This window comes from Excalfactoria chinensis, chromosome Z (genome assembly GCF_039878825.1).
Source record: "Excalfactoria chinensis isolate bCotChi1 chromosome Z, bCotChi1.hap2, whole genome shotgun sequence".
Classification (NCBI taxonomy): domain Eukaryota; kingdom Metazoa; phylum Chordata; class Aves; order Galliformes; family Phasianidae; genus Excalfactoria; species Excalfactoria chinensis.
The window spans coordinates 67203329-67222078 of record NC_092857.1 but is presented as its reverse complement, the minus strand read 5'-3'; the positions used below and the strand labels follow the sequence as shown (position 1 = coordinate 67222078).

General features: G+C 42.6%; 1 protein-coding gene across 6 annotated transcripts in view; it reads left to right on the top strand.

Annotated features, from left to right (window-relative positions):
• Positions 1-18750, top strand: part of PALM2AKAP2 (PALM2 and AKAP2 fusion) — a 245252-nt gene that overhangs the window by 82940 nt on the left and 143562 nt on the right. For all 6 annotated transcript variants that reach the window (XM_072360521.1, XM_072360518.1, XM_072360517.1 and 3 more), the window contains exons 4-5: positions 16823-16937; positions 17493-17514. In XM_072360521.1, the coding sequence (XP_072216622.1) occupies positions 16823-16937; positions 17493-17514 (137 nt within the window). The remainder of the gene's footprint in view (positions 1-16822; positions 16938-17492; positions 17515-18750) is intronic.

Here is an 18750-nt window from a genome sequence, read left to right as displayed (position 1 = left end):
CGTACCCCTTTCTTTGCTCGTGCAGTCACTCTGCCATTTTGCATCTGTTTTGGAGAGAGTGAGATGAAGCTTATGGCGAGTCATCAATGCCTCAGCCTCCTTCCTCATCAGGGCAAATATTGTGTTGAGGGTGAGAGTTTCTTCCTTCCCTTTGCCAGGAGGAAAGTGATATAGACATAGATGGTTTCCTCCTCCTAAGTCTTGAGGCAGTTTGTATATATGTTCTAACATCTCTTATGCTTTAATCTTTATTCACTGGCCTGTGATTCCACATCAGATCTAAATTTGCTGAATATGGAGCTAACATACTTGTTGTATACTTGTTCTTTGTTCTCTTGCTCTAAGACTTGGCCTGACCATTACTAGGTTGCTCATAGCTGTGGTAGCTACAAGGTCGGCCTGTGCCCTGCCTCCTGTTATCCTGGCCTGTCTCTTCACAGAATACTATTTCACTTTTCCCAGGCTCCAGCTGTGGCATCATGTATCTTCCTCTGTGCTACTTAATATACTGGGGCCATAAATGCCTTTTAATACAGAAAAAGCAGCTTGGAACTGCTGTTTAAAAAATACAGCTGTGCCAAAATATTTATATAAACACACATGATTCAAACAGGAGAGGTGGGTAAAGACAGCCTGGCAAGTCCTAGGGACCTTGCAAAGCTACTGCAGAACCAAATACTAGCAATGACCATTCTGTATTTACTATGCTGAAGGGTAGCAGAGCTAATTATATTTTGTTTCCCCTGCCTATAGCATAAACACACACAGACACATACTGAAATTGCACGTTTCCAGATGTGCATGCTTGTATTCACAGGGACTAATGACACACTGAAAGCTAATTTGGTACCCTAACGTTTGCAGGTCAGAGCTTCAATGACAGTTCAGGAGAACGTGAAGCAGTTTGTTGTTACTGCAATTACCAAGCTCAGGATTTACAGCTGTTGCATAGATGGCTGGTAGACATAAAGTTTTCCCCCTGGGGCAGGTCAAATAAACATCCAAGAGAGGAAGTGAATGTATTTATTCTGATGAAGGTAAAGCTAGAGGACTGTGCGGTCCCCTGCCTCCCACTGTTCAATGGGATTAAACTGACATTCATGAAGTGACGTTCCCCTCAGACTTCCTGAGGTACCTCAAAGCAGCAGGACAAACTTTCCTGAAAATACCAGTGCCTGTGCTTAAAGTTGGAAGTGTCACTGGAGAGTCAGGAGATGCGTGCTGGTGTCTGAAAGGCCCAGATACCATCCTGTGCCCACATTCCCCAGGGCTGAAAAATCACAGTTGTACCCAAATGTCATGACACTGGCCGAAAGTTTCAGTCGGCCACAGGCATGTTCCAGCTCGGTCATAATGGCTCCAAGAGCACACACTAAAAGCTACCAAGATGGGTATTGCTGGTCTCATTGCCCGGGTACCTGGCTGGCAGCTAGTATGTGAAGATTTGAGAGCCTGCAGTGGAAAAGACGAGAAAAGCTCCTGCCTAGGGGCTGTCATCATGCCCGAGCTCACTAGAGGGCCCCATACACTGCATAGAAACTCATCCCGCAGGAATCCGGATCCCATCCCATAAAACCTCCTCGTGCAGGCAGCAGTAGTGATTTTTATTATTTCCTTTCTGTTGTGGCAGATCTGTTTCTGCCCTCGGGCAGTTGGTGTCTGTGCACAGGGCAATCCTCTCCGATTTTTAAGGCAGGCCTGTAATGCAGCAGGAACGGGAAGCAGAAAGATAAACTAAGTATGTGACCTTCATGATAATACTCTCTGTACAAAGTGGTGCAGGAGCATGAGTGAGAGCGGGCATTTGGGGCAATTCCGCAGCACTTTCCATGCCCACATTGTGTTTGTCTGAAGGTTTGTTGTGTTCCTTTATTAGGTGGCAAAACTGCTAAGCAAGCACTTCCTACACAGTGACACGCAACATGAAGAGCCATGGCTCAGCAAAGGAGTGTGGTATGAGGGAGGGTAAAGGGGAAATGAGAAAAGTGAAAATAGCCCTGGGCTCTGTGGGAGGCGCTGGGCATTCGGCACTCTTGATTAAGAAGCTGCACATCCTTGTGTTATTTTCATGGGCTCCTGGCCACAGCCATTACAAGCACTTCTGCTAGGTGCGTGTTTACTGCGATCCTGACTGCAGGAAGCAAGAGCTCAGCCAACAAGTGCATCAGCTCATGATTGGCCAGGCAAGACGTGGTGATGAGCCACCATACCACTTCCACTTAGCCCTGTGTGTTATGGCAACCAGCTCTTGAGATGAGCCTTCACCCCTGCAATTGCTGCATGACCAGTTTTTCCAAGACAAGATGATGTTCCTCTCATCTTTAGATTCAAGCTCCACATCACTCACAATTAGCCTTAGCTCCAGGAGGTGGGTCGTCCTACAAATCAATCCACACCCAGTTCTTTGGAGATCAGCACAAAGTTGTTCCCAGATTCCTTTGTGCCACAGAAATTCAACTTTTCAAGGACTTATTGGTCTGAAGGCTTGGGTTCTTCCAAAAGAGGGTATTCCATGGAAGGAGACAGGCATGAGTAAATCAGTTTCCTTAAGAGGACTTCTGGAGCTTTATTCTGTTTGTGTCAGCCACGTAGGAAGAGGCATGTAGTAGGCAGTGAGCAGAGGCCAGAGCAACTCTATGGCCAGAAGGCCACAAAAGCACTCACTTTGGGTCTGGACCCCCTGGCAAGAAGAGAGAGAGGCTTACAGACACAGCTGGTTTGAACACAAAGCTGCATCTTTAGCCCACTCATGCTTACCAGGGTTAGAATAGCGCAAGACTGCGAATACCAACAGTTTTTTGCCAACGTGGCAAAATACTTTTTAGTGATCATAACAGCTGCCATGAGTATTACAAAGACAAAATGAAACAAATGGTGCTGTGGGTGTTTCACCCCACTAATGAGAAATTCTGTTAGTGTAGGGCATGTCTGTAAACCCCACAGCTCCTGCAGGGAGCATCACGCTGACAGGAGCTTGTGTGTGGGCTGCAGGGTGAGTGCCATGGGGGCTGCCAAAGGCAGAGCTAAGAACCGCAGGCAGAGCCAGAGAGAAACGAGGCCAATTTCAAATGAGGAGGAAGCATTTAGACAGTTGGTGGTGTCCATCTGGCACTCAGTGACAAACCTGCCAACCCCTTGGCCAGCTCTGCAGTCTGTGCTTCCAACTGCCCCCACCTATTGGTCGCGGTAGTGCAACTGGTGCCATTCAGGTTCCCTGAACATTGTTGCTGTTGTCAGCTTCAATGTTTTGTTTTGTTTTTTTTTGGTTTTTTTGTTTTTAATTAAGGCATTTTTAAGTCAATTGAATTTAATTTTGTTTAGGTTTTGGTCAGCCCATTCCAAGGGACAGGGGCTACATTTTTACTTCTGTGCTGTCTTCTGCTGTTTAATGTCATTACACATAGATAAAGCTCCACTGAAAAGTAAATTTTCATGACTGTTCCTCAGTTGGCATGGAAATTACAGGGGGCAAAATGTCAGAAGATCTGCATCCCACTTTCAAAAGCATCTCTATAATTTCTCAGGTGTTTTTATTTTTGTCAGTCCACAAAGGTTCCTATTTGCATTTTTGGAACTTGTTACCAAATCTGGCACTTGTTACCAGAAACTTACGTTAACTTCATATATTTACTAGGGTGTGTGTGCTTATCTATGTGAAACAACTCGGAAATGAAACATAGTCTTTTTATTAATTTGCACATCCGTGACATCTTTCTCTTTGATCTTATATTGCTGTGAAATTCTAGACCAAGAAAATGAAAATGTTCTGTTAGTTCTATAAACCTGAAGAGGTCTTCACAATGCTATCACATTTGTTACTGCCCATTCTTACAAAAGGTTATTTTACTTGAATGAACAGCCCAAATACTGATGTAAAAACAAAGTGTGCACAGAAAGGAAAGGAGGGGGTGAATCATGTGAGTAAAGTCAACCATATTCACAGGCTTAGTGAGATTCAGCTGAGGATCAGATCCCTGTGAAAGTCAGAAATCCCTAAAGTAAATCCTTGAGGTTTTTGGAAAGTCCTACAAAATTCCAATATCTCTTTCCTGCTTACGTAACAGGAATTTCCATAGATGTGACACGGAGCAGCTCCTCTTCCTACTCTATTCCTTTGTACCACTGTTTCAGGCATCGTGGTTGTTCTGACAACAAAGCGTGAGGGTGTTTTATGTAGTCATGGCATCCACTGAAACAAAACAAAGCAAGCCAGTTCCTCACTACCAGCCAGACCTCCTGGGATCAGAGCCAGCAACCCACAGGCTGGACTTGGTTTTCCTCAGCTGTTGCAGAAAGAATAGTGAACAGAGTAGAAAGAAATTTATGACACAGTAGGGGTTATCCACACTGCTAAATATTCTGGGGGTTCTCTTCCTCATTTACTTTCAGAAAGGCAGTCCTGCAATATCTCTCTGCTATGACTTGTAACCAGCTATGGGCTAACCATCAAAACATAGACCCTGACATACTCTAAAAGGTTCTTCCAAAAAGGAAAGTAAGCCTTTTCTAGCTCATCCTGGGCTGCAGGTGCTCTGTTGGCTCTTTTTCAGACCCTGAGCTGAATCAGCCCAGATGTCTGCTTATCCTGACTTGGAACTTCTGTGGCTCCTGGGAAGTCCAGAGGTCAAGAATTTCACCCAGCTAAGACCCACGCAGGCAGGAAGCTGTCAGCTGACTCTTACCACAAGCATTCAGTGCAAAGTGAAGACAAACTTTTCAGCTTCCCACAATTAAAATCATGCCTCATTCCAACTTTCCATGAGGCAGCAGGGGGGACTTCTGAGCCATCAAGGAAAATAAAAAGGACAGTGCCACACTGTTAAACTCACTCCACTTTCTTCAGCATCGTGAGTGGTCAGACAGCACAACTCAAGTGTGGCTGATACTAGGTGAAGTGGAATTAGGAGCTGGAAAGGGAAGACACATGAAAACTCAGAGGACTTCTCTGCACTCCTTTTTTTACTCATAAGTTGCTTTCCAAGCAAGAATTTGGTCTCAGATCCTACGCAGTGTGGGAAATGATAACACTATGCTATATATATATAATAATACATAATATGATACCTTGCTATATATGTAATACTATAAGGACCAAATGCCTCCTGATATGCTCAGGGTTACCTGAACAGGCAGTGGGTATTTAGGAGCTCCATTTGGTGTGGCCTCCAGCTGGACAATGCCCCACTCTTCTCAATCTCTCCTAGTGCAGTAACAACTGATGAGATGTTTCTGATGAAAGCAAGACAATTCTGAAATGAGATATGGACATTGGGAGTGGGTAGGGCCAATGTAGAAGACATTCTGTACTCCTCAGAAGAGAAGATCAGGGTCTGTACAACAGATAATAGCAGGGTGGTTAAAACTGATGCAGTTTCAAAACACTTTAAGAATTTCATCAGCTTTCAGTCAGTCCCAGGATGCTGTTGACTTGCGTTCTCTGCTTGTCCTGGGGTGGTAAGCAATTCCTTGAGCTGAAATTCATTCATCATTTTAACACATGATTTCATTCTTGCCTAGCTGAGCACAGCCAATGGCAAAAAAACACTTTCCTTTGCTAACCAAGATCCAGTTATCACTGCAGCCCCACCTTCCCTGCACTTGTAGGCCGGAAATATGTCCTGGGAATTTATGAGGGGAACAGCTCAGAGTTCTCCCTGTGCCCACAAGGATGTAAGATCTCTCCAAAATCCCTTACCGGCAGTAACAGCACCACCCAACAGCCCCATGGACACTCAGAGAAAATGGCAAGAACAATAGCAGGAAATGTCTCAGGGTGGAAACAACAGTCTGAACACAGCCCACATTTCTGGGGGCTTCCTGATTGGCTTGATTTGCCTCAGCTGGAGCAGTTCGGATAACCTTGGTGTTGTCTCACCAGGGTGAAACCTCTCCCCATTGAAGTTGTATTTGTTCTGATGCTTTCTGAGAGCACAGGGAGACTTGCCACCAAGATCAAACAAATAAACAAACAAAACACAAGAGCTTTAATGTGGATTAGACCTATGAAATGGGGTCAGGACAGCAGGATTCTGGTTTATTGCTTGTTGATACTGGTGGTGAGTGGCTATGCAGGACAGCCTGTCCATTCCCAGAGGACACATTCCTCACCTTGCACCAGCCTTTATCCTAGAAAAATCGACTGTGAGTTCCTGTAAGAGAATGGCAGCAGAGGACAGATTTGTGATGTTTGAGTCCAAGAAACTGTTTGCAACAAGAAACAAACAAAACAAGCAGCAGTTCCTACTGGGTGTTCCCCTTCCTGCCCTGCTGCTCAGTTTCTGTCCCTGCTGTCCAAAGAGCTCTTGGCAGGAATGCAGGGGAATGCATTTCTGTATTTGTGAGGGGCTCTTGATGTTGGGAATTTTAAAAGGGACTTAATAAATCTTACTGCCCAAAGCACACTGACTGCCAACTGTACATACTCCCTAGCTCCCCTTCTCAGGGGCTTCTGTGGGCCTCACAGGTTCAGGCAGTCTAAAGCACAATACAGAAGGTAAGAAAGGTCAGAGGGAAGCAGATGGGATCCCTGTAAGCTTCAGTTTTCCATCGTGGTAAGGCTGTTGAGCTTTAACAGCCCCACAACAGCCAAGATACAAGGAAGGTGTCATCACACCAATCATAATTCCTGTTTGGGCTTGCACATTTTCAGTGTAATAGCCTGAATTTATTGGGGCTCATTTTCAATTTCTGAGTTATTCTCAGTCACATATTTCTTGACTACATTCCATCAAATGGTGTGGTGTGCTTTAGGTCAGAACACTGGGTGCTGGGCAGCACATCCTTACAAAGCCAACAAATTGACTTATTGACACCATCTTCCTTGCAACAGCACATATGAAACTACCACTGCAGAATAAGCTGTTGTTTGTACCTGAGATTCACAACAAAGTCCATGAGGTCATTAAATGGTACACTTGACTCAAGTCAAACTGAGATCCTAGAAATGTCTCATACACTCTATCCTTAATTAATAATACCAAATAACATACTTGCCTGGGAGAAGCACAGTCTGACGTGTGATTGGACGATATAGGACTGGAAAATGTGTTGGATCAAGATGGAGAAATGAAGTCAGACGCAGTGATTTACAGAGATTACAGTACAGCTAGAACTGACAGCTCCAGCCTTTGCTTGGCTTTTTGAGAACACTCCTCTTTCAACAAACAGTGCAGGCTTTCAGAGATGATCAGATTGCCACACAAAGGACTTATCTGCATTTGATCCCTGGGGACAGGGAGGAACTCAAAATATCCCAGATGGGAAACACACAAGGAGTGAAATCCTGGTTTGTGTGCAGTAAGGAGTGAGCTGACATGACTGTGAGCAGTCTCTGTTGGAGGAGGCGGTGGAGTTTGGTGTGGAGGAAAATGTAGGAATTCAAGGAATGACAAGAAGTATCAATAAAAGGAAAAAAGGGCAACCCTATGCAAGGAGAACCTTGTCTTTCAATTACTCTTCATATACCTGCATATACACATATATTAAGGCAATCCACAGATAAGAGCATTTTAAGATGTTCTCTCAGGTATCTCTGATTATGCTTGGACTGCCATAAATACAACATATGTATTAATAACCACATACACTCTCTTTAAAACTCTGTCGGTAGAATGGGTGTTAGAGTAGGTTGGTAACAGTGTTTGTTGGTGATGGTGTTTAGACAGGTATCATGTGCAGACGGCTGGAGCAGAGATACTACAGTGGAGTTCAGTACACCATTTCAAATTCTTTCCTCAGAAGGAGAACAAGTGCAGGGAGTCTTACAGTGAAACTTTAGAGTACTACTTCTTGCTAATAAAAGAACTTGGGTACCTCGTCAATTCAGAAAGTTAGATTTGTCCATGGTTTTCCTATTTCACATTGTAAAGTTATGTACCATTGTCTGGTTTGTTGTCTCCTAAGAGTCGTACGAACACTGGCACTGCAAAAAAAAGAAACAAATAATGATGTAACCACCACCATGTTGTGTTCACATCCACTCCATGCAATCTAAGTAATAGGTAGAGAAGAGGAAGAAAAATATTTACATCAGAAATATTTATATCCTTCAGAGTAAAAACAAAAGAAAACAAACAGATGAAAAGTAAAAACACAGTCTTTGACCCAAGAAAAAAGAATTGTCGCTATAAACTGAGCAAGAAAAATGTGGTTCATAGGAAACTGTGCTTCACAGTGGTGAAAAAAACAGTAGCAAGCAGAAATGCAACAGAAGAGGAAAGATAATTGGTAGGGAATTACAGCTGTGTAACATGTCTTACAGACTATAATGCATATTGCTTTATAGCATATTACAAATCATGTTATACTGTTAGACTGTAGCACTGGTTGTGCAGTCATACATAGGAAAGGATGGTTCTGGTTTAGAGCTTGTTTTGCTGTGTCTATGTAAAACAGCATCAGCAGCCCAATGCCATCTGTGGCATTTTCCAGCTCCCTGCTTGCTCAACAACACTTCTGATTTTGAGAGTGTTTGACCCAGTCTGGTGAGTTTCTCACAGAAATGCAGTTAAATCCCAAACACAAGATAAGGGTACCTCAGCCTTTCAGCTGCCACCAGCAAATCTCACCACTGAGTTAAACGAAAGAGCGGTTCCTTGGATGGTGAAGTCAAAACTACTTGGCAGCAAATACCTGATCTCCCCAGAGGATAAGTGGGAAGGAGTCTCCCCAGAGAAGTGTGCAGGCTGCTATTGACTCAAGGTATTTTGCTTTATCATACAGCATTGCTTGAGCTCCAAGACTGCAGAAGTTAATTGCATTCCTAGTGCAGACCCTCTAGAAGCATCAGTTTCAATAAGCGTAGAAAATAAATAGCCAGCATCTATATAAAGTTTCTGGTGTGAATAGCCTAGAGGTTGCTGCGAGATAAAACCTGCATCCTTTCCTAGGCTTGCTATCTTCCTTGTGAATGCTGTGAAGTAACTGCATGTGTATCCTCAGGACACTGGTATGTGTAAGAGCGGAACAAAAACAACATCCCTCCACAGTACCTGCAGGCAAAGCTGTAAAAAATCCTGCCTGCATGTGAGTTAGGCAGCCATGCTAGCCCAGGGTTGCACTGTAGCAGCCAACACTGCTGCACTACAGAGGATGAGCACTCTAAAGTCATCCCTCAGTTGCTCTCCCTTCATTCCTTGGACTTCTCCCAAGCTATAAATAACACAATCCACTGTACAGCTGAACTGCTGACATACGTTTCTAAGCCAAAATGAATTTTCATGTGCCTAGCTGCAACGTGTCAGCCTGCTGTGCTGCTTTCCTAGTCTCTAGGTGTGTACTGCTTGTGTCTGGAATTTGAGAGGAGGGGAACTACATGTGTGCCTGTCTCTGGGCTTGGAAAAAAAAGTAATATTAATACATAATATATATAATAATATATAATAAAATATTAGATTAATAGCAATGGTGAAGTGATGACAAAAGCTGTGCCGCACCAGGAGGAGCTTAAATATCTCATTCCAATTAATGGAGCTGAGTGAAGATACCAGGAACATTGTGATAATTGCCCTAAAGAGAAGAGCTCCCAGAGTGGATGATCAGCCAGCCAAACTGCAGGGTAAATTAAGCTACTGTGGTCTTTACTCAGCTGGACAGAGAGATGGACTCTCTTTGAGATCAGCCATGTCCTGCTTGGAGCCTGGTCAGGAGCACAGATGGAAGCTCTCAGGCCAAAGCGATCAGGTGCAAGTAGATGGGAAGGAGAGGAAGCAGCCTCTTGGCTCCTTCACATCTTTGTTTGATGACCACAGAACTGGATTCAGACCAGGCTTTTCCTTATTTCCCCACTCCTGAAGAAGGTCTCAAAAACATGGTTCTCCTCCATAAGGACAAATATCCAAGGTGCAGTTGTCCACTGGTTTCCTACTCTCTCCTGGGGCAGGTCAGTTTGGCCTTGGGAGGTTCTGAAAGTTGTAATCCCTCCCATGCTGGAGATGATCTGAAGAAGAAAGCAGCCAACCCTAGAAGACTTACACTTGCAGAAATTCATGAACAAGTGGGAACTGTAAATAACAGGACAGGAAGTTAAGGTGGCGTGAGAAGGTAACACTGGAATGAGATTACGAGCTTCTAAAACAGAGGGAAAGTAGCTCCAGCTGATGGAAGTCTCACAACAGCAACAATAATTAGTACACCAACAGGATGTTACTTTGGCATGCAAAGGACTTGGCTGCATAGCTTTGGCAGTTCCAGGTGGAAGCATTGGTAAGCTATCCAGAAAGCATTCTACACCTGAAGCAAACAACAATTTACTAACTAACTGGATAATTACATTTGGTTTTCATAGCTGACCATGTGTCGTTACCAACAACTGAACCCAGGCCAGACCCAGGCCAGAATGAACCCCATCCAGAGAGTGACACAGTCATGGATGCCATGGAGTCTGCTCTCACTTTTACTGCTGCATCACATGGCTTATATACCAGCACGGCTTCCATACATGCACATCCCGTACACCCCTTATACAACTCCACACAACCCTTCCCACTCTCAGAGTCCTCCCTTGTATAAGTCATGTCGTCACAGGGCGCTTGGCAAGTCACTCTATCACATCCTGTTCCGCTTCAGCTGCTTTGGTTGTTGTTATCTAGCAATTCTTGTGTGATCACTCAGGCCCATCCCCCAGTTGACCTTGTTCCACAACACCTTGTTTAGTTCAAGAGATCCTATGGCCAATATATTCTTGACTTGTTCTTGTTTTGTCTAACCTAACAGGGAATGACATGGTCCTAAATCAGGTAGATGCAAAATATCAATATACAGCTCCTGTTTTGTGCCTATACATATCTATTGTAAACAGCCAATGGAATCATACAGTGTATTTCCTTTCTTACCAAGTCCTCCAGATGACATTGGCTTTCAACTTCTGCTTAGTGAGAGGAGCTTCCTATATGCTCAGGAAAACATAGATGGATAGATACAGAGCAACTCATTCAGCATCATAACCAAATCTCATTTACAAGCATTGATTAGTGATAATGCATTCCCAGTCCTTCCAATCACATAGTCTTTGCCTTTTCAAGGATGATAATTAACTTTGCTGCTCTTGATTGTCAGTCACACTCTGTAAACAATACCCTTCTGGAAATCATAACATGCAAACTGCTAGATATTCCCTTTGAGGGTTAGCTGTTCAAAAAGAATCTGCAGAAAGACTAAACTAAGAAGCACTGAATTACTCAGCTCCAGAGTCACATTTCAGATTCCGCTTCAGACCTGAAATCAGTCAGTTTTTCACCACCAGCACAGGTTATGTGGAGATACATAGAGACATCTACAAATGTTTCACCTGGGTTTGGCATAACTGCCTGTGTTTGCTAAGAAAACTAAGCCAATGTAGAAATTAAACCAGGTGATTCTCTGCTCCCCTATAGCAGTAAGAGTGCAGTTCATGGTGTAGAATGTAAGTAAATGGCATTTTGCTTTACAACCACATTGCTGAGATGTGGCAGTTGACATGGGTGCTGGCTACCCTGCTGCCCATACTAAGAAGTAGGAATGAGAGGCCACAGGGTGGAATATTTTAGCTAGCACTCAGCTGCACCGCAGGAAAAGGCTGTTAGTTTTGTGCCCAAAGATGGACACTGCACTTTAAGTTTCATTTGCCCATAAGAGAAGAAACACTTTCTGGTATTGCTCTCTGGTCAAAAGCTTCATGAAGGCTAAATGCACAAGACAGACACTGAGTCCGTGCAAAGATCAAATTCATCCCTTCATCTCTCAAGGGAGAGACCAGCTCTCCTTAAACTTTATGCTTAACTTTCTGCATAGTAATTATCAGGGGGGTTGGTAATCTCTCTCTGCTCATGAGTATACCATTTTAATATCAGTTAGATTTTCACCTCTGAGAGACCTGGTACTAACTACTAGTGTCCAGATCCATTACTCCTTTGTTCCTTTTGTACTAGGTTGATTCAGAGCATCAGTTAAGCAATGATAAAATACTCATAGCTGAGCCATTCCCCACTCCGCATATGCATCCCTTCACCTTTTTCGTTTTGGTGTTTATTCTGATTAAGTCTTTCCTGTTTTCCTTTGTATATTTGCCTTATTCATGCAGATGAACATTCATTTTTCCACTGACACATCAGTATGTATGCCACAGACACCATTTCTGTTATGCACCTATCACCCTCACTGTAGAAATGGCGAATTTCTCAGGTTGTGGAGTACAACCCAGCATTCAAAGCTAATGCAGGCTAAAGCAGTGGTCTTTAAACCTGTGACTGTTCTCCCTGCTTATAATGCTGTTACAGTCCTACCTTGAAAAAAAATACTGCTGAGCTTTCTCCCAAATGAGGTATCTCCAGAAAGCATGTGTGTGCCAGAGTTAATGAGCTGGACAAAGGAGGCTGTGTTGTCTTCTGGCACGGCTCTCCTTATTTAAGATCTGCATGTCCTTGTTGCAAAGAGAGTGGCTGTGCATCAACTGTGTGAGCACCCTGAGAACACTCTTCAGGGTCTCTGCTGGGGTCAAGGCAAAGCACTTGTATCTTTCAGTAGAGAGAAAGACAATGGCCTGAATTCATTATTTTCAATATAAATGCACATCTACAGATACCACAGTACCAAACTTTTCACCTCTTAGCTCTCCCAGCTTAATTTCCCTATTTGTTATCTAAACTAAAAATACTTACGTGCTCTCCAGAAGTTCCTTTGGTCTCTAGTTCTGGCATCCCTGCAGGAGGTTTCATCCCATCATTCCTGTTCTCTCAGAATATCCCACCTTGCTGACACAGACTCAAATCCTATCAAACACACCAATCAGATTTCCTTCAGACAGCTGATGCATCCTCTTCCCCTGCAGCACTGAGCAGTTCTGCTCTGAATTCCTCAGAGCATCTTACCTGACACTTAAGGATTTTGAAAGAGAAAGCCTAACAGTAGCCTTGAAAAGGCTTCCTTTTCCCCAAATCCTTAGAGATTATCAAGCCTCCACTGAACAAGACCCTGAGTATCCTGGTATCACCTCATAAATAACCTTGCCCGGAGGTAGGGCCAGAGGCCTCCAGAGGTCTCCCTTCCAACCTGGATTATCACTTCTGTAATCTTATCAGCCAATGAGTCAGAACGCCCACAAATGATGACTGGCAGAAAAATGATGGCCAAGAGACAGAATCTCCAGACATCTCCTCCTGTTCGTGGCCATCTCCCCTTTATGGTGGGACATAAAAGGACCAAGTAGATCACCTGGTTTTCATGACCATTCTTCTCACTGCTGAGCACAAGCATTGCATGGGACACTATTGGTTTTCATAATCCATTCTGGACCACTTTCAACAGGCACCTTTTCCCCAGCCTCCTGGACGCCAAGTCAGGATACGCCGGAACCCTTGAAATATGCTGGATTTCCTCACGGTGCATTCAGGTTAGCTACTTACAGGAGAGCACGACCAAAACATAGCTCTTGATGGTCCTGTTGGGAATTGCCCAACAGGGCTGGATAGATAACCACTTTCCTGTCTCCGCCTCCTGGGACACAAACTTGGAGCTGAGATGTGGCAAGAGAAACATCCCTTGCAGCTGAGGAAATCACACCACTGAAAATGCTGTTGTATCCTCAAGTGCTTATGGCAGATGTCCACCAAAGGAAGCTGAGGTACAGAAAGCCCAAGGCCCGAGTGGATTTCTGAGTGATGAAATCTCCTCTCTTTGTTCCTGTGGTATTAAGGGAAGTGGGACTCTGTGTACATCCACTGTAAAGATCTGCCCATGACAAAGCAACTCCTGAATTCATCGCCTGCTTTATTTTAATCCTTATGGCAACAGTTCAGCAGATCCTGGAGATCAGATAACTACTTGGGCTGAGAAGCAGCTAGGCTAACAGGCTGTTTTACACCACTTCTAAACAGTCTTGAGTTCCATTTTCCTCTGTGTGCATTCCCTACAGCGTTCCAGATACTGCAGTTGTTTATTTGATGGCTTTATTGTCGTGGCTGTCATTCAAACACTAGCCTGAAGTCTGCTAAGGAGCCAGGAAGGAGGGAATTAGAGGGTTTCCTTACCAGGTGTCAGATGACAATTAAAACACATCCTCTTTAAACTGGGCTAGAAGAAAGGGACATTATTGGATATTTAGAAGTCTTACACAGGAAGAATGTAAGGAGTTTTGTATATACATGTAGGTGCATATGTGTACTTTGATGGATTTATTGCTGTTTAGGCCATTATACAGCATGTTGCCTGAAACAAACGTGCTATTAGTGCCTTTGTTTCTCAGGCTGAATTTGTGTTTGTTACCAAAATAGCTGGCAGTAGTTCTGATCACTCAGCTGGCAGTATGATACAGCTGAAAAAAAGACCAAAGGATGCAAAACAACTTTCAGTTTGTATTGTGACTTTAATTTTTGCACCGCTCCAGTGTAAGAAGCCCAAAGATGTTTGGTTCCAGGTGCCTACTGAAGAAGATGTATTTTCCAGTGAGTTCCCTGGTGCCTGGGTGGTTTGCTGATTTATATACAATTGCTCACATGAAAACAGCAATCTTGAGTGGTCCTGTTACCTCACATACCCCATTAGCATTTTCTCAGCCTCTAAGTGTAGGGCGTAGAGAGTTGTAAACTTCAGTGAAAAGGAATAAAGTAAGCTCCTGTGGATAATAATGCTTGGTAAATGAGTGCATTCAGGCTAAACACTGCTGAATGATCTGTATTTCTCCTGCCACAGCTAAGGATCCAGTATTTTGCCTGCGTGACAGCTGAGGATGTATGCATTCCTGGATTTCTGCCCCTAAGAGGCATAACTATGTAATGCTGGCAGCTTTGTATCAATTCATTTCCTCTTTAGCAAGTTGCTGATATTGCTACTCATAGAAGGTAATAAATAAATAAATAAATAAAAGCTTTCAGAATAGGAAAATTTGATACATCACCTGTCCAATTTGTTTAAGCGGCAACAGTAGTCTGGCATGACTGCAGCAGAAACTGTGGAAGTGGACTGCAAGGAAAGGTTAAAAGGAACACAAAAAAGTGAACAAAAAAAATAAACAAAAAACAAACAACAAAAAAAAGCAGATATCCATAAAGTAAGACATTATAAATCCACACAGTGATAAACAATTCCTTTCACAGTTTTGAGCTAGGGCATAAAACCTGCATTTATGATCACCTCTATGGCAAGGAGTCTATGAACGTTTACAGCCTTACTCACACCGAATGAGTTGCTTTACACCACGTTTGCCCTCAGTCTTTTCATTGTCGTAACAGATGAACCCATGTCCAGCTCATTTGAAAGAATTTTTTCACGTGGATTTTGTAGTTGCTGACTTCTGTGCACTCCCATTTTCTAGTCTCTTCGTGGGTCATGTGTCTATCAACATGCACCCAGCTACACAATATGTATCGTGAACATGCTGCTGACTAATTCTCTTGGGAAGAAGAGACATGCCACCAAAACCTGACTCACCCAGCTCCACGACATAATTCCATCAGAACATCATAATTCAAAAGTCTTTGTCAGCAAGGTATAAATGTGCATGGATCTACTCAACACTCCAAGGGGCAGGGAAGAAAATGAAGCCACCTTTCTGTTGACTTCTAAATTCATAAAATAGGAGCACGGCAGTCTCTGACCTATGAGACAAAGGATTTTTTCACTTCAGTTTAAAAAGTATTTTCTGGGAAGGAAAATTAAGATGAAAGAGTACTTTTGAAAACTTTCTCCCTGCAGTATTCCCTGTACCAAATTCTTCTATCTCACTAGAATGAAATATTTGCAGTTTTAAACTTTTTATATTTACTCGGAGAAAGCATTAGGTGGATCAGAACTGCGGTTTCTAACTGTACTTACATTTGGGCACATGAGTTTTGTAAGCAACCAAGGTGTCAAGCAAGATCCTGAAAGGAGAAATCCCTCCCTGCTGCCCTGCTCACTGTGCAGTCACCTTCTTCTTACCCTCTGCCTTCTGATCAAACAAGCGTTAATGAGGCCCTGTGCTGAACAGAAATGGAGAAGAGAAAAAATTTGTACCTTTATTTATTAGTTTCCAAAATTGAGAAAATAGAGACAGTGATGTGCTTAAAAACAGAGAGAATATACTGTGTAACACTGGTATAAATCTTGGCAATAAAAGGAGGTTTAAGTTAAAATAATGGAGAATCTGACTATCTGTGGTTAAAGGATATCCCAAATCAAGATGAACTGCATCTTCAGAAGTGAGCGCTGTTAGATCTCAGTGAGTTCAACAAGTCTGTTTGCTGCCCAGAAGAATAACACTCTTCTCCATGTATTTTGTTACGTGCAGCCCCCAGGTTCCCCAGTACCATCCAGTAATAGTAGGAAGCATGGATGGAGGCTTTTAGCTACCCTGGAAGAAAGCTCCAGCCAACCAGAGTTATTAAGGAAACTGGGTGATGCTCTCACTCCAAAAAAACTCATAATACAACCAGTTGTCTGCCAGCTTCCAAAAGCTATTTCCACCTCTATTGTCTGTAGTACGGCAGCACCAGGAGCAACATTCCTCTAATCATTACTGCATTTCTACAGTTATATTCAATACTCTGGTTTCTACAATGGAAGATCATGTCTGAGAGCTGTTAAAGGAACTGGGATGAAGGTGTACTTATAGTTATCTGCTATTTATTTATTTATTTATTTGTGCAAAGACTGTAATAAGGAAATTATGTTTTTTGTCTTGAATATATGCTTTACAAATAATTCATGTCCATTCACATGTGCTAGTAAATCAGTTCTGAGTAGCAAGTATAGGAGGTATTCCTTGTGACACTTGCAATTCTAATTACTACCTTGGTTACTGTATCTCACTGAAATAGCTTTTACAAGTTTTATTTTTCTGTGTATGTGCATGTCTGTGTGTCTTCCACAGGTTGGAACAGGAAATACAGAAATTAGAAAGTGAGGAATCTCAAATATCTGCCAAAGAACAAATTATTTTGGAGAAACTAAAGGAGACTGAGAAGTCCTTCGACAACTTGCAAAAGGTATTTTAAAAAGGACATTTGGTCATAGATTGAAACCGAGACTCTTAGCACTATTCCAAAATAGCAGCTATAATTCATGCATTTACAGGAAGGTTGAGGGCAGTTGCAGAGCATTTATCTCAAACCAAAAGCAGCAAAGATACAGAGGTGTCAGATCTATTTTGGTTTGGACTATTTGGATTTCCCCTCCCCATTCCAGCCCTTTCAAGAAGGAGATTCAGTACACTATCTCTGTAGCTTATCTGTGTGAAAACCATGTGAGTTTTTGGAACCCAGTGAAAGAAGTCAGCATGCCTGGAAGGAATCTTAAGCTTCCCCGCCCAGTGGCACCCCAAAATAGCATCATTTGACACAAACACCACTTCAGAGTGGCGCTACTTATGAAAAATAGCAAGAGCTCTCCTTTCTGTTACAACTACATCCCTCTTCCTTGGCCTCTAATTGCACCTAGACCTGAGGAGCCAAAGTCCCAGTTAGCCATTTAAAAGTGACAAAGAACCATAAAAGCAAGCCTAGAAAGTTTTAACCAGTCTTCTTTCTTTGTTCTCTTCACAGACTTTCTCACACCAGGATGGTGGTAAGTGCCTTTTTACTACTGTTTATCTTTGAGTTTAACAAATGCTACATAGCTGTGTTGCAGAAGTTTACAGAGTGAGGATTCTTCCATTCATTGCATGTTTCTGATTTATTGCTAGAGCCATTACCTCTTTCTTTGGTGTTGCTATAGTGCAAACACAAATGTAACTGTTGCTGTGGGGCAGCATTCCTTTGGTAGAGCTCCAGCTACTGTTATGTTCATACTAGGGAAAATAAAGTAAGGGATGTCTTAAAACAGACATTGTCCAAGACATCCAGACATCTTCCAAGTTACTGACCTCTTCCACAAAACAACAGCCCAACAGTGCAGGTTCCTTTTCACCTGCTCAGCGATCAGTGTTCTCCACGTGTGAGCTCATACTATTTAGAAACTGCTAAATAAAATGAGGACTACTCCTAATTTACAGCAACAATCTGCTTTTTATTAAAATTTGATTACTTCTCTGATTAATGATATTCTACCTGTGACTATTGCTGCAGAAGGAAATCCTTGCAAAGGTGAACAAGGATGCAATAATTCCTAGCTTATAAGCTCAGTGTGACAAGATATGTACTCAGTCTAAATACTGGCATACAAATGCAGGCGTCTGAGTGAATAAAACATATGGTTTGTCACAAAAAGTCTAGAGAAACTCTTGCAGTGCACCTCCAGCACCATCAGGACTCAGGAAGGACAGCACACTGATCCATCCGCAGATAATTCTGTTCTCCAGACACAAGTTCCCAGTACCCAACTTTGAACTGATAAGATGCAAAATTCTAGTTCCTCCAGCTGCTGACAAAGCCATGCCCAGGCTTATTTAGCGCATGGATGGAGAACATGTAGGGTGGTCATAACATGTTATAGCTCTGGTACACAAGTGTAAGTTAATACATAGCCCATGAGCTGATTTAGTTCTACTGGAGGGAGATTCTTTTCATTGATGTTAATACTAGCTGGTAATGAGGTTTTATTTTTACCTCAAAGATCCAATTCAGAAATGTTAACTTCTGTTAACAATGTAATTCAATCTTTAGCTTAACTTCAGGAGTTAATAATAATAATAATAATAATAATAATAATTTTTAAAAGTCCCAATTATGATGCTCTTCTATGAGAATTTGTTTTTTCTCTTTCCTCAAGTCAGATACTACAAAGTAAATAAAGATCCAGAATGGCAAATATTTTGTACCTGTGTAGAGTCTCTCTGTGGTTGATGATTAGTTTCCAAAACAG